Raw genomic sequence first — 15,653 nt, forward strand, 5'->3', positions numbered from 1 at the left:
TATTAACACCTGCTGATTGGGAATGAGGTGTGTTTCTATCCTTGGGACCCATGAGGGGAAGGGGAAAAGAGAGGGAAGGGAATGCTAACCGCAGAGCAGTTCTCCTCAATGCTCAGAACAACCTTTGCTGTTCTGAGTAAGAGAGGAGAGCAAACCTTAAAAGCTAAGAGGAGTGTTTGCAGTGTCCAGGGACAGGCAGGTTCAGGGTAGGGGCGTGGCGCAGGGATAACAGCTGTTAGCAGGAATGTGGCCCTGGGAGCAGTGTCAGCACAGGAGGAAATGTCTTTACGGCCCTGTGCTGCCCTGGAGCTACTGCTGCCCAGGTGAGTGTGTGTGTACTGCAGTATCACTGTGATTGTGGGTTGGGAAGGCATTCTCCTGTAATTGCAGGAGAACAGTCCAGCTTCTCCCCAGACAAGGCCTGCTAGTCTTTGTGTCTGAAATATGTGCTGCTTCAACACTGAGACTGTGCAAAGTAACCATAGAAACAACTCCTCATGACTAACATGAAAGCTGGCCAATTAATGTGAATAAATATGCCTGAGGCACGCTAATCAATATTTTTGGAGCTCTCCATACAAATATCTTTATCAAAGTTTTGTTGCAACACATCCCCTTGAAAGCTGTAGACCCGGCTACAATTCATGAATGTATAACCAGGTGATGTCATGTAGAGATGTTTATCTCGCTCTCTTCTTTCTCTCTCGCTCTCTCTTTCTCTCCCTCTCTCTCTCTCTCTGCTCTCTTTCTCTGCCCTCTCCTCTCTTTGTGTGTGTTTGTGTGCCGTGGCCTTTTTCCTGTGTGAGATTGTTATTGGAGATTGGGTTGCGTCGGTGTAGTGGTGGGGGTGGGTGTGGTGTGGAGGTGGGGTGTGGGTTGGTGTAGTGGGTGGGGGTGGGAGTGGGAGTGGTGTGGAGGTGGGTTGGTTGGTGTAGTGGTGGGGGTGGGAGTGGTTTTGTGGAGGTGGGTGTGGGTGGTGGTAGTGGTGGGGTGGAGTGCGAGTGGTGTGGAGGTGGGTGTGGGTTGGTTGTAGTGTGGAGGTGGGATGGTGTGGGTTGGTGTAGTGGTGGGGGTGGGAGTGGTGTGGAGGTTGGTGTGGGTTGGTGTAAGTGGTGGGGGTGGAGTGGTGTGGAAGGTGGGTTTTTTTTGTTTTTTTTTTGGGTGTCTTTTTTTTGGTGGGTTGGTGTAAGTGGTGGGGGTGGGAGTGGTGTGGAGGTGGGTGTGGGTTGGTGTAGTGGTGGGGGTGGGAGTGGTGTGGAGTGGGTGTGGGTTGGTGTAGTGGGGGTGGGAGTGGTGTGGAGGTGGGTGTGGGTTGGTGTAGTGGTGGGGTGGGAGTGGTGTGGTGTGGGTTGGTGTAGTGGTGGATATAGGGGTGGGGGGTGGTATGTGGGTTGGGGGTGGGTTGGTATAGTGGTGGGGGTTGTGTGGGGGTGGGTTGGTAATAGTGGTGGGGTGGGTTGGTTTATAGTGGTGGGGGTGGGTTGGTGTAGTGGTGATATAAGGGGTGGGGGTGGAATAGTGGGGGTGGGTTGGTATAGGGGGGTGTGGGGGGGGATAGTGGTGGGTTGGTGTAGAGGTGGGGGTGGGTTGGGATAGTGGTGGGGGTTGTGTGGGGGTGGGTTGGTGTAGTGTTGGATAAGGGGTGGGTGTGGTATTGCGGTGGGGGTGGGTGGTATAGTGGTGGGGGTTGTGTGGGGGTGGGTTGGTATAGTGGTGGGGGTGTTGTATAGTGGGGGTGGTGGGGGGGGATAGTGGTGGGTTGGTGTAAGAGGTGGGGGTGGTGGTATAGTGGGGGTTGGTGGGGGGGGATAGTGGTGGGTTGGTGTAGAGGTGGGGGTGGGTTGGTATAGTGGTGGGGTTTGTGGGTTGGGGGGTTGGTATATGGTGGATATAGGGGTGGTGTGGTATAGCGGTGGGGGTGGGTTGGTTAATAGTGGTGGGGGGGGTTGGTATAGTGGTGGGGGTTGGTGTGGGGGTGGGTTGGTGTAGTGGTGGATATAGGGGTGGGTGTGGTATAGCAAGTGGGGTGGGTTTGGTATAGTGGGGGTTGGTGGGGGGGGTAGTGGTGGGTTGGTGTAGAGGTGGGAGTGGGTTGGGAATAGTGGTGGGTTGGTGTAGAGTTGGGGTTTGGGGGCAGGAACGTGGGGGTGAAGTGCACCATGGGCCACTCACACACCAGTCCACTTCGACCTAAGGAGATAGGAGAAGACGGGGAGACCAGTGGTGAGCGCCAGTCGAAATGGCCCAGGGCCTTGCCTTGGCTCCAAGTCAGAGCAGGTCTGCCAGAGCCCTGTCTCTTATACACATCTAGATGTGTATAAGAGACGGGGGTGGGTTGGTATAGTGGTGGGGGTTGTGTGGGGGTGGGTTGGTGTAGTGGTGGATATAGGGGTGGGTGTGGTATAGCAGTGGGGGTGGGTTGGTATAGTGGGGGTGGTGGGGGGGGTAGTGGTGGGTTGGTGTAGAGGTGGGAGTGGGTTGGGATAGTGGTGGGTTGGTGTAGAGTTGGGGTTGGGGGCAGGAACGTGGGGGTGAAGTGCACCATGGGCCACTCACACACACACTCCACTTCGACTAGAGGAGATAGGAGAGACGGGGAGACTGTGAGGCCGGATATAGAAGGGAAATGCAGTGTTTGTTTGTCTGGCTGTGTTGTGAGTGACGGGAGATCTGTGTCAGGGATATATTGTCTGATAGATGAATGCTGAGTGGAGGGAGCTGTGGAGCGGCTCTGCTCCGGGCTGGGCCGGCTGGCCAGGGGATAAAGGGGCTGAGTGGATGCAGGCAGGGAGAGTGGAGTGCTGCCGAGAGCCTCACACACTCACACACACAGTCAGCATGCTCGGGGTGATGCTCCAGACCACCGGTTTCAGGAGGAGGAGGTCAGAACCTGTGGAGGGGAACGCTGGACACACCACCACCATGGGACTCAAGTAAGTCACACACACCCCAACCCAGGGCTGGAGGAGATACACACCTTAGTTTGATGGGCGATGCAGTGTTTGGGTGTGTTTATACTCCTGCTGCTGATTGTGCTGCAGTCAGTGTGTAGTGTTGATTTTGTGGTGGAGTTGTTCTGTGTGATCCCTGAAGGTGAAAGGGTAATGGTTTTGTCGAGCTTCACAAAGATGGGTGTTTCTAGCGATGGGAGAATGTGAGCAGAATGCTTAGTCAGGAGAGAACACTATTGAAATGCAAGTTAAGCCTCAGCTTTATTTTGAGGAGGGTAAGCGGAGTGGAGTTGCAAAGTTTAAACTAGCTTCTGTGTTCAGCATAGCCTGACTGTCAGGAATTCATTTATCCATACCTTTAGTTGTTTTTGTTTTTTGGGAGACATAGAATCTAAAAAGGATCCTGAATAGATCAACAGAAGCGCTGGTGGGTTGATGGGTGATGAGTGGGTTGGTGGGTGGTGAGTGGGTGGGTTGATGGGTGGTGAGTGGGTTGGTGGGTGGTGAGTGGGTTGGTGGGTGGKGAGTGGGTGGGTTGATGGGTGGTGAGTGGGTTGGTGGGTGGTGAGTGGGTGGGTTGATGGGTGGTGAGTGGGTTGGTGGGTGGTGAGTGGGTTGGTGGGTGGTGAGTGGGTGGGTTGATGGGTGGTGAGTGGGTGGGTTGATGGGTGGTGAGTGGGTTGGTGGGTGGGTGGTGAGTGGGTTGGTGGGTGGTGAGTGGGTTGGTGGGTGGTGAGTGGGTTGGTGGTTGGTGGGTGGTGAGTGAGTGGGTGGGTGGTGAGTGGGTTGGTGAGTGGGTTGGTGGGTGGTGAGTGGGTTGGGTGGTGGGTGTGTGGTGGTTAGGCTGTGCCATGCTATTGGTCTCTTTGCTGTTATTCCATTGAGACTTACCCCCTTACCAGTGTTTTAGGTTCATGTAGGCTCTAGTGTTACTGTGTTTCCATCAGGACTAAAGACTTGTGAGACGCATAATTAACAGCCTCTGCATCATTCAAGACTGTTGTTTTGTGAGAAGGTGTTAAAGTTCACAGTTAGACATTGTTATGTACTGTAAATGCCAGCTGAAATGGCCCAGGGCCTTGCCTTGGCTCCAAGTCTACACCTGTTGTATTCGKCACATGTGACCAATAAAATTAGATTAGATTTTGATTAGACCAGGTCTACCGGAGCCATRGCCCAGTGAGACACAAGGGCCAGCCCAGGCGTAAATCCGCAGTGGAAATAAAGCATTTGTTTACTCTCGGATAAAACACCAGCTGTTATTTTCCTGTCATAATCAGGCTATCAGCTTGCTGGGGCTAATGTCTGTCAGTGGAGAGCAGAGTAGCGGTAGCAGCAGCAGCTGAGCCAGGGGATGGGGAAGGGCTCTGGCAGTGTAACCTCCAGATAAGGCCAGGTGTGAAAAGCTATCAGGGGCCTGTCTAACATCATCAGTGGGGAGGTGTTGATGGAGATTCAGCCTAGACCCACCGCCTCAGGGATCTGCAGCAGGCCACCAGGCAGGCCCCTTCCTTTTCTTGGGGGGCCTACTATCAGCCTAGCAATAACCAGGTGGATCACCCCACATCCCTTCTACCCCAATATCACAGCCTCCACCCCCTGCCTATAGCCCACACCCCCACCCATCTCTCAGCTCCTCCCTCAGACCCCCTTCTTCTGTTATACCCAACATGGTACTGTATATGGAATGGGTCAGATGATAGATCCCCTCATTTGCCCATTTAACTTTTTTTGTCAGTTAGGTTGAACTCAACAGAAAATGACAAATAAGTAATATAACCAGTTTTGCTAAGTTTGTTTAATTTATTTACTATTGGCAGCTGTAGACACTGTAGTTTGGGTTCTTGGTTTCTTGGAGGAAATTAGAGGGATTGTAAGTCATCTTAGAACAGCCTGAGTGTATCCACATTGCAGACTCTTCCTCTCAAGCCAATCACTTATACTTCATCTGGCTGTCCTGGGCAGTGTAGTGCAGTCTGCTGCACAGTAGAGATAGTGCCACCTCATCAGACCACCACTGCTGTGGTATAGACTGGCACTGCCCTCCCCTGGACATGCCCATCTCTAAGGATAAGATGCCAAGGCATGATGCTGCTGTGACCCCTGGGTATCTGTGGGAAGGCCTGTGTTGTGACAGTCATGGTGGAGGCGGTTGTGGCCTGCATGATAAACATACACAGAGAGAGGACTGGCGGGGAGGGACAGGGATGGGAGAGGGCTCTGGATCCGCTGTTTGATGGGAGAGATACCTCCGAGGAGAGTGCTGACTAGAACCGTGTCCATTCCCCCTAAACACCTGAGTCAGGAAGTCTGGCTGGCCTGGCCCACTTACATAGCAGGGGGGATGTTTGCTGGAGCTGACAGACAAAAGGCTGAAACGCTGACTCAAGTCTAAGCGCTGGCTAACACTGGGCCATAGAGTCAGCCCTGTAGGGCAGTGGTTGGGCTGTGACCGATTCCTTTCACGCAGGGGGAAACGAGGGGATGTTAGAGGGAGACCCACTATGTCCTGTGTGCCTGTCACCTGACATGACAGTGCCTTTGTCTCAGCGTGTGCTGGTGGTGGTGATCTAAAAGGCCTGGATGTGTTAAATGTCATGTGGGCAGGAGAGAGACTGTGGCCTCACCATTTAGGCAGCACATAACCAGGCCTGTTAGACTGTTCCTCTGCCCATGGCCAACCAGGACTTACCATTCATTCACACAGATGATGAGGCTACTAATGGAGGTGCCATAGGAACCCTGCTGGGCTGCAGTGATCTGGGAATTAGTGTTAAGTGATAGGAGCCTCTGAGCTGATATTCTCCCACCCAGCTGGATTCTATGCAATACAGCAGTGGGGGTTGAGGCCAGCTAACCCTACAACATGTACTGTAAATCTCGATGGCAACCCTCAGTGAGAGGTGCCATGCAAATTCAGACTATTATCATTGTCATTACAATTGCAGGCCTCTCTGCATTGTGCTGGAGACAAGAGAGAGAGGCTGGAATAAGAATACAAGTTAATTGCAGTAGCTGCCTGCATGGAATATGCATTGAAGAATGTTATGACCTATTGTCTCCCTGAACCACAACACAGCGTGTGGTCCCTTCTCCCATGAGCTCACCCTGGCTTTACTTCTTCAGTCTGCAGAAACAAGATGGCTCCCACTGGGCCGCTGTGTTTCTGTGTCCTCCAGCCCCTCCGCTCCACAGTGTCAGCCTGCCTGCCTCTCCCAGGTCCCGGCCTTGCACTAAATATGAATAACTAATAGTGTCTTAGGCCTATTCAGTGTGAGTTGATTTCCCCAACCGGTAGTTCTCTATATATCAGACCACAGTCATTCTAATTCACACAAACACAGTGCCCCTGGACTCCCTGTGTGTGATGCTGATCCATCTAACCCCCATTGTTTTTCAATGTGGATGTTCCTGGTTTTACCGATGGAGCTCGCATTACCACAGAGGACAGAGGGCCATTGTCAGGACAGGCAGTTAAGCTCTTACCTGATCCTCAATAACAGGGTGACTACTACTCTACCACCTCCCCACTGTTCTCCTGCTTCTCTTCCCTGGCTTCGGGGCTTTGGGCCTGGATGACTGTCCAACAGTTGAATGGGAACCACTGTTCTCTGCACATGGATCCAGGTGGACAGTGTTGACAGTGATTGTCTACCTCCACAATGGGAAGTATCTCATGAACGTCTCCTGCTGTTCTTCTTGCTTGCTTGGCTGGGGGGGGGGGGGCTGCTGTTGATCTGCTACAGGGTCCTCTTTATGATGGTAATACTGGCCATGGTTGGAGTTTTGAATCAGAGATGGGACAGTGTCTATTTCTCTTGGTTAAAAGGCAGGATCAATAAAACTAGTGTGGACAGGGTTTATCTTGTGTTTGTGTTTGCAGCCTGCTGTCCGCCAGGCTCCATGCAAATTGTCTGGAATGGATTGGTTATTATGTTCGTAGTAGTTCATGACCCAGCACGTGAGAGCCTGCTGCAGTGCTAGAAATCCCATTTTCCTAGCTGACTATGTGACTTTGAGTGTGTGTGTGGATGTGTATGAGTGTTGGGATGTGTGTGTCAAAGGTGACATTATGAGCATGAGCATGATTGTGTGTGGTGTGTGTGTGTGTGTGTGTGTGTGTGTGTGTGTGTGTGTGTGTGTGTGTGTGTGTGTGTGTGTGTGTGTGTGTGTGTGTGTGGTGTGTGTGTGGTGTGTGTGTGTTGTGTGTGTGTTGTGTTGTGTGTGTTGAGAATAAGTGGTGTAAGCTCTTATTGACCTGTAATAATGTAGTAGTCACTGAGCTCTGCTCTGTTTACTATGCACGGTCACACGTCTACATTTATAAACCCTTAAAGCTCACCAGTGTTGTCACAGCACTGGTAGACTCTCTATCTCTCCCTACCCCAGACTCTTAGAATAGCTTTGTTTCAGAACCTAGGAATTCCTCTAGCCTTTTTTGGATTCCAAATCCCAACCATGCTTCCATGCGCTCTCCTCCTCTAACCATTTTTACTAGACTTGGATCCTCATGTTTTCCCCGGGTTGCGTATTGATGGTATATAGATGGCAGATTAAGGAACACATGTTTTGAATCTCCTCATCCTCACCACACCTCGCTTCGCTGATTAATCACTCCAAATGTTCCCAGCAGCCTGTGGGGCTCGGCCTGGCCTGGTTGTTGTGATAGCCTCGGCGTGGAGGAAAGCAAATAAATAATCGCTAGGTGTCTTACCCTGCCAGGCTTGATTATGACAGAGAGAGTGGGCCAAGAAACCCCCATTTCCTTGTTTTCTCCCTCCCCATCTCTCTCTTGTCTTTCTCTCCCTCCCTGACTCTCTCTTGTCTTTTCTCCTCCCTGACTCTCTCTTGTCTTTCTCTCCTCCTGACTCTCTCTTGTTTTTCTCTCTGCTCCCTGTTCTCTCCTCTGCTTTGCTTTCTCTCCTCTGACTCTCTCTTGTTTTCTCTCCTCTCTCTCTCTTGTCTTTCTCTCCCCCATCTCTCTCTTGTCTTTCTCTCCTCCTGCTTCTCTCTTGTCTTTCTCTCCTCCCTGATCTCTCTTGTCTTTCTTCCCTCCCTCTCTCTCTTTGTTTTCTCCCTCCCATTCTCTCTTGTCTTTTCTCCTCCATCTCTCTTTTCTTTCTCTCTCCTCGCTCTCTCTTGTCTTTCTCTTCTCTTCTCTCTTGTCTTTCTCTCCCTCCCTGACTCTCTTTCTGTCAGCTAATGAAAGCTTGTGTTGTGGTCTTTTGGTATTGAATGAATCTCACATTCTGCACATTCTGCTTTCAGTACTGTGTTGCTCTGAGCACAATGTGCTCTTGAGGCTTTCATGGAAGACGTGGGGCAGTGAGTTTCAGCTCAAGACATGTTGGAAGCGTCATTTTATTCCAATCCTCTGCGACCTGTGAAGACAACATAACAGTGTGGTGAAGTACCTGGAAACAGCATCAGTGGAGCAGTAGAAAATATTCTGCAGGAGATGAAAGTAGCTGTTAATCTTTGTAAGCAGTAGGGGGTTGTGGATGCTACAGCCAGAAAGAAGGGAAGATCATATCTTCATTATAATTCTGTCACACACTGCATCAAATCAGGGGAAAAATATAATTTTCTCCAATAGTTCAAATCAGCAGCTTACACCAAATACACAAATCAGCACCAAATCAGCAGTTTACACCAAATCAGCAGTTTACACCAAATCAGCAGTTTACACCAAATCAGCAGCTTACACCAAATCAGCAGTTTACACCAAATAGGGCATGGTGTATTTTCTCATTTTCCTCCAACGCTTCTCTCCTCTCCTGGTGTGTAAGACTCTAGTAAGTCAATTATGGTCAATCTGCAGAAGATATATTTTCCTACTGTATGAAGACATTTTGACAACGATTTGTAGATCTCTCCTCCAGGGGCCCTAAATTGGTCCCTCTATCTCAGAATGACAAATGGAGGCTACCGAGCTAAAGTCCTCTACTTGGGCTTCCCCACCAGGGCTTAAGCAGACGCTTATAGAGGCCACATTAGCACAACGTGTTTGTGGATACCTTTAAGGAGGCAAATGGAATTATTGACTTTTACCCCCTTCGATCCCTCCTGTGGCCGCCCTAAACCCTCCTTAACTCATGGTTTGGCTGAAGGGGTGCTTGGCCTCTCAATTGGATGGGGGCGAAGTGGGAGGGAAGCTGGGGTAAGGAGGGGCCTGTAGGGTGTAGGAGTTTTGGGCTTGACTTYTGGGGACACAATTCTTTATGGGCAGTGGGGGAACACAAAGGCACAGGAAGCTGTGGCAGGGAGGTGTTTCAGCTCACACATCCCTTATAGGTCCCTGGCTGCAGCTCCAACAACACTCCCTCCCTCATCGCTAAGGAGTCAACCTTGGCATTGTAGATTCTGTTTCATGCTACATTCATTGGGATTGATTCTATTGGCATTGTTGGCATAAACCTTGACTCCTTGAGCTAGTATCCAACAAAATGGCTCCAGAACCTAAAAAGACAAACTTCCCCTCAGTGGTTACAAGCAACTGCCAAAGTCTACCTCCGCCCAGTGCAACACAGGCCTCCCGAGTGGCGCAGCGGTTTAAGGCTAGAGGCGTCACTTCAGAACCGGGTGCGATCCCGGGTGGTATCACAACCGGCCGTGATCGGGAGTCCCATAGGGTGACGCACAATTGGCCCAGCGTCGTCCGGGTAATGGGAGGGTTTGGCCGAGGGGGTTTACAAGTAGGCCATCATTGTAAATAAGAATTTGTTCTTAACTGGCTAGACTAGTTAAATAAAAAACACAGAACCAGGAGTTTTGCAATTTTAATTAGAATGTTTTCCATTTAGACTCCAACTGTTCCATGTATTTTAGGTCGACAGGGGATTCCCGTCTTGGTGCACTTTGGGAATAAAGCAATTCCAAGCTGACTGTGGCGGAGCCCCAATGATAATTTTTCTGTGTTACTTTCTCAGGCAGAAAATGATTTACCTCCTCTCAAACAGCCCCTCACTGGCAGCAGGCCAACTCAGTGATCCTAGAGAGGACCAGGCTGTACAGACCACTGCACACACACACACACTCACTATCCCCCTCCCGCCGAGACACACCCTTGTCTCCCTCCCTCCCTTTCTCTCATTCGTTCTCCCCCTCAAACATTCTTTCTATCTCTCTCCTGTGGTCCCTGTCTATTTTCTAGTCTCTCTCACCTATTCCATCTCTCTTCTCTCCATTTCATTTCCCTTCCTCCCCACCTTTACCTTCCTCTGTTTTTTCTCCCTGTCCCTCTCTCCCACTGTCTCTCCCTTACTCCCCCTTTTTCTGTGGGTCGTCTGTTCTCTTTCTCTCTCTATCTCGATCGCCTTAATCCCTCCTTTCCCACCTCATTCCACATGGAGTTTCACATGAATGCTAAGGAGATCATGAGAGATTGTGGTGTTTGTACACAGAGTGGTGCCTTTTTTGCTTTACTCAAGCGAAAGGGAGAGAAATATTCTTTATATGCCATATAGATCAACCACATTTTCACAGTTTCTGTGCTTTGCATTGCATTTTAGCAGATATAAACCAAGAGCTGTGATGTGACAGCAGTCCAGTCTTTATAGTGCAGCTATACCCTTTACTGTAGGACAGTCTGTGGACTGTGTAGGACTGAATATACCCTGTACTGTAGGACTGTCTGTGGACTGTGTAGGACTTGAATATACCCTGTACTGTAGGACTGTCTGTGGACTGTGTAGGACTGAATATACCCTGTACTTGTAGGACTGTCTGTGGACTGTGTAGGACTGAATGTACCCTGTACTGTAGGACTGTCCTGTGACTGTGTAGGACTGAATGTACCCTGTACTGTAGGACTGTCTGTGGACTGTGTAGGAACTGAATGTACCCTGTACTGTAGGACTGTCTGTGGACTGTGTAGGACTGAATGTACCCTGTACTGTGGTCTTTGTATGTGGTTGTGGATTCTGCTTGGCTAATGACCAGAGATCAGTGCAGCAAAGATACCCGCAGCCTTGGGCAGTCAGCATACAAATGATGCCCCATTTGGTATTCTGTGTCCAAGGCCAGCCAGCGTGTCGACACAAAGAGCATGTTGGACATCCTGTTGGAACAAAAGGCTTTTCTCCAAAGCTTCAGTCCAGTGCGTTTGTAACGATGTAAGCAGGTTATTGGTCAGGTTACAGACATCACATTCATAGCTGCCTGGTTGGCCTGCCAGGGATTCATCTATCTATTTCTGGTTAGGCTTTTAAAAACTCAATAAATCCTAGCCTAGAGGTATTTGTCCACTTCCTCCTGGATACTGTGTAAACGAGCCTAGCGAGAAGAAGACCATCCCTTTAGCAGCAGTAGACTGCAGGACGGAAGCAGGCAGTCAGTTAAGAGAGTAGAGGCTTAACCTGTTTGGGATAGGGGGCAGCATTTTCACGTTCGAGATGAAAAGTGTGCCCAGAGTAAACTGCCTGCTACTCAGGCCCAGAAGCTAATATATGCATATTATTAGTAGATTTGGATAGAAAACACTCTGACGTTTCTAAAACTGTTTGAATGATGTCTGTGAGTATAACAGAACTCATATGGCAGGCGAAAACCTGAGAAAAATCCAACCTGGAAGTGGGAAATCTGAGGTTGTAGTTTTCAAGTCATTGCCTTTCGAATATACAGTGTAAATGGGGTCATTTGCACTTCCTAGAGCTTCCACTAGATGTACAACAGTCTTAGAACCTTGTTTCAGGCTTCTACTATGAAGGGGGAGTGAAATAAGAGCTGTTTGAACCAGGTGTCTGCAGAATGCCATGAGTTAAGTCTCGCGCGCACCCGTGAGAGCGAGCTGCGTTCCTTTTCATTTCTAAAGACAAAGGAATGTCCGGTTGAAACATTATTGAAGATTTATGATAAAAACATCCTACTAAGATTGATTCTATACATCGTTTGACATGTTTCTACGAACTGTAATAACTTTTTGACTTTTCGTCTGGACTTTCTATGGACTTGCCTTGTGAATTTCGATTTGTGAATTAATCGCGCTAACAAAACGGAGGTATTTGGACATAAAGATGAACTTTATCAAACAAAACAAACATTTATTGTGGAACTGGGGTTCCTGGGAGTGCATTCTGATGAAGATCATCAAAGGTAAGTGACAACATGGCGGGTATCTGTATGGCTTGTTTTTGGGCTTAGCGCTGTACTCAGATTATTGCATGGTGTGCTTTATCCGTAAAGCTTTTTTGAAATCTGACACAGCAGTTGCATTAAGGAGAAGTATATCTTTAATTCTATGCATAACACTTGTATCTTTTATCAAAGTTTATGATGAGTATTTCTGTAAATTGATGTGGCTCTCTGCAAATTCGCCGGATGTTTTCGAGGCACAACATTACTGAACATAACGCGCCAATGTAAACTGAGATTTTTGGATATAAATATGAACTTTATCGAACAAAACATACATGTATTGTGTAACATGAAGTCCTATGAGTGCAATCTGATGAAGATCATCAAAGGTTAGTGATTCATTTTATCTCTTTCTGCTTTTTGTGACTCCTCTTTGGCTGGAAAATGGCTGTATGTTTTTCTGTGACTAGGAGCTGACCTAACATAATCGAATTGTGTGCTTTCGCTGTAAAGCCTTTTGAAATCGGACATGATGGCTAGATTAACAAGAAGTTAAGCTTTAATTTGGTGYATTGCACTTGTGAATGTATGAAAGTTAAATATTTCAAAAAAATATTTTTGAATTTCGCACTCTGCCATTTCAGCGGATGTTGTCGAGGGGTTCCTCTTAGCCTTAATTAAGATTTTGACGGACAGTGAGATAAGCCTGTTASTTTTCTCCTCCATTTCAATGTTCTGCAGAAAGACGACTGTAGAGACACACTCTTCTATAGTGACCAATGAACTAGATATTAGATAGATAGTAGATAATGAACTAGAGTTGCCATCCCTTTGAGTTGGTTTGTTGAAGGGAACCTGAATATGGATACAAGACAGGAACGAATAAGGACAGGGTGAAAAACAGAGATGAGAAACTAGAAGTTATTGCCAATGCTATAAAACAAGCAAAATTGCAAAAATATTCAGGTCCCCATTGTCTGTGGTCTAAATGATCTTTGAACAAATTCTTTGAATTTTCTGTGATGAGTTGTTGTTTTAGAAATGAGTTGCATTTAGTGAGATGGGGTTATGTAGAGAATAGAGAAAGTTCGAGAGACACTAGAGGAACGTTTATCCTGGTGGATTTCACTGAGGTTAACATCCCAGCTAAAGAGGAGGCAGAGCTCACAGCCAGACTAAACCACACTGATATCACACGTCAGCCTTGTCATTCCACAGCTCCAGTTTGAGAAGTGGACATGCAGAGTCCACTCTCCTCCCCTCCTCCCCCATGGGGCCCAGGTAACACTAGACCCCTCCACACTGTATAAGCAGCCATTTTCCCACATCGCCACAGGTTATTTAAAGAGCCCACTCTGAATGACCCCCTGAGTCCACTCTATACACTCCACATGTCGTCAGTGTTGGGGCTAATGCATGTATATATACATCACCAAACATACATCAGGAGAAACTGTCACTCAGTGGAACCGAGGATTCATGGGAACTTAGATGGGGTCTCTGGTCCACTGAGATATAGCTAGCTACCTCAATTCCCTGTGGTGAAAAGCTTTGTGTGTGTGAGTTTTTTCCCTGTTCTTAATGATCTACCCAGTGACCCTGATAGTAAATTTTGATCTGGTGCGGTGTGCCTTCCTGCTGCCAGGCCAGGGCTACACATTATGACATCATACATTCATTCATCTCCTTCCGTCTTGACTACTGCAACTCACTACTCTCCAGTATCAACTCAAGCTCCCTCCATAAGCTCCAAATGGTTCAACTCTGCAGCCCGACTCCTCACCCACACTAAGTCCTATCAGCACATCACCCCTGTCCTCCGTGAACTCCACTGGCTCCCTCTCTCCCAACGCATTGATTACAGGATCCTCCTTCTGACCTACAAAGCCCTTCACCACCTTGCCCCTCCTTACCTCTCAGACTTTCGTCTCCCCCACCAACCCACACACGCACATCGTTCCACCACAGCAGGCCACCTTGTCATTCCCAGGTCGAAGCTCAGGAGCTTCAGCGACAGGGCCTTCCCCAGGGTTGCTCCTAGGCTCTGGACCTCCCTCCCTCTAGCCATCCTTGACTCGGAGACCATCACTATCTTTCAGTCCCTCCTAAAGCCACACCTAAAGAACCCCCCAAAGACACTCCTCTCTTCACCATACTGAGCAGCACCTAAACCAAACCCTTACCMTTCGTATCCAAATCCCAACCCTCTCCTCCCATAGACTAATGCATCACACTCTTTCCCTTCTTTGAGCTCACCCCTCTCTTTATTCATGTTTTGTTTAGTCTGATGTTTTGTTTTGACTCAATCACGTTTCAGGRAAGACCCAGATGCAGACAATCTCGAGGTAACAAACGTTTATTACTAGAACAGGGGGCAGACAAAATGACAGGTCAAGAGCAGGCAGAGGTCAGTAATCCAGATCAGAGTCCAAAAGGTACAGAACGGCAGGCTGTCTAGGGGATGAGGGCAGTCAGAGGTCAATAATCCAGTGTGGTGTGACAAGGTACAGAAACGGCAGGCAGGTTCAGGGTCAGGGCAGGCAGAATGGTCAAAACCGGGAAAACTAGAAAACAGGAACTAGAAACAGACAGGAGCAAGGGGAAAAACGCTGGTAGGCTTGACGAACAAAACTAACTGACAACAGACAATTTTTTTWAATTTTTAATTTTACCTTTGGGCAAGTCAGTTAAGAACAAATTCTTATTTTCAATGACGGCCTAGGAGCAGTGGGTTAACTGCCTTGTTCAAACAGAGAACACGGGTATAAATACACTRKGGATAACGGGGAAGATGGGCGACACCTGGAGGGGGTGGAGACGAGCACAAAGACAGGTGAAACAGATCAGGGTGTGACAGACTGTTTTGTTGTTTACTTTTTCATTTCTATAATTGTAAAGCGACTTTGTGTCCTTGAAAAGCGCTATACATTGTAAGTCCCATGTATTATTTGTATTATTATTTATCATCTCTATGTCCAGTCCCCTCAGCTTAATCAGAGAGAGGCTTAGCAATGGTCTGTCTGTCGGTCAGTCTGGACGTGACCTGGTTCTCCGGCCAATCCAGGCCACTGCAGAGATGCAGATGTTGTTTACTCCAACAGAATTTTTGTCGAGGTGCTGTTGATGTCCTCAACACTGTCAGTGTTCTGTAGAGGTGGACGATTGGCCTTGTTTTGGTGCCCACATGTGGTGATATAAAACAGCAGTCCAACAAACCCTCTGTTTCTCCCCTACAGTTGAGTCACCGTACACAGGACTTCAAACAACATGCATATATAGTATGTTTCTCTCACACTTATGGCACTCTGGGACATGTCCATGTCAAGGTCAGCCCATCAATAGGATGATGTATACACCAGATCTGAGCTCCAGGGAGAAATCCTATTGATGGTTCCTTTAATCAAAACACACCTTTGCTGATTGACATGCATGCAATCAACTCCAATGTATTTATAAAKCCCTTTTTACATCACCAGATGTCACAAAGTACTTATACAGAACAGCAAGCAATGCAGATTTAGARGCACAGTGGCTAGGAATAACTCCATAGAAAGGCAGGAACCTAGGAAGAAACCTAGAGATAAATCAATACTGAACACATATGCTGATGTGGCACTTCTTTGTTTG

At 48.2% G+C, this 15,653-nt stretch overlaps 1 protein-coding gene across 3 annotated transcripts in view; it reads left to right on the top strand.

The window, feature by feature from the left end:
- The window catches only part of LOC111963317 (kinesin-like protein KIF26A), a 110,278-nt gene that overhangs the window by 52,568 nt on the left and 42,057 nt on the right, over positions 1 to 15,653 (top strand). Inside the window, exon 1 of one of the 3 annotated variants that reach the window (XM_070443369.1) lies at positions 2,585 to 2,933. The exons of the other annotated variants lie outside the window; for them this stretch is intronic. Within the exon in view, the coding sequence (XP_070299470.1) occupies positions 2,698 to 2,933 (236 nt within the window). The 5' untranslated portion in view covers positions 2,585 to 2,697. Of the gene's footprint in view, positions 1 to 2,584; positions 2,934 to 15,653 lie in introns of those variants that run through there. 3 annotated transcript variants of the gene reach the window in all.

Source organism: Salvelinus sp. IW2-2015, linkage group LG4q.2, assembly GCF_002910315.2.
Source record: "Salvelinus sp. IW2-2015 linkage group LG4q.2, ASM291031v2, whole genome shotgun sequence".
Taxonomy (NCBI): Eukaryota; Metazoa; Chordata; class Actinopteri; order Salmoniformes; family Salmonidae; genus Salvelinus; species Salvelinus sp. IW2-2015.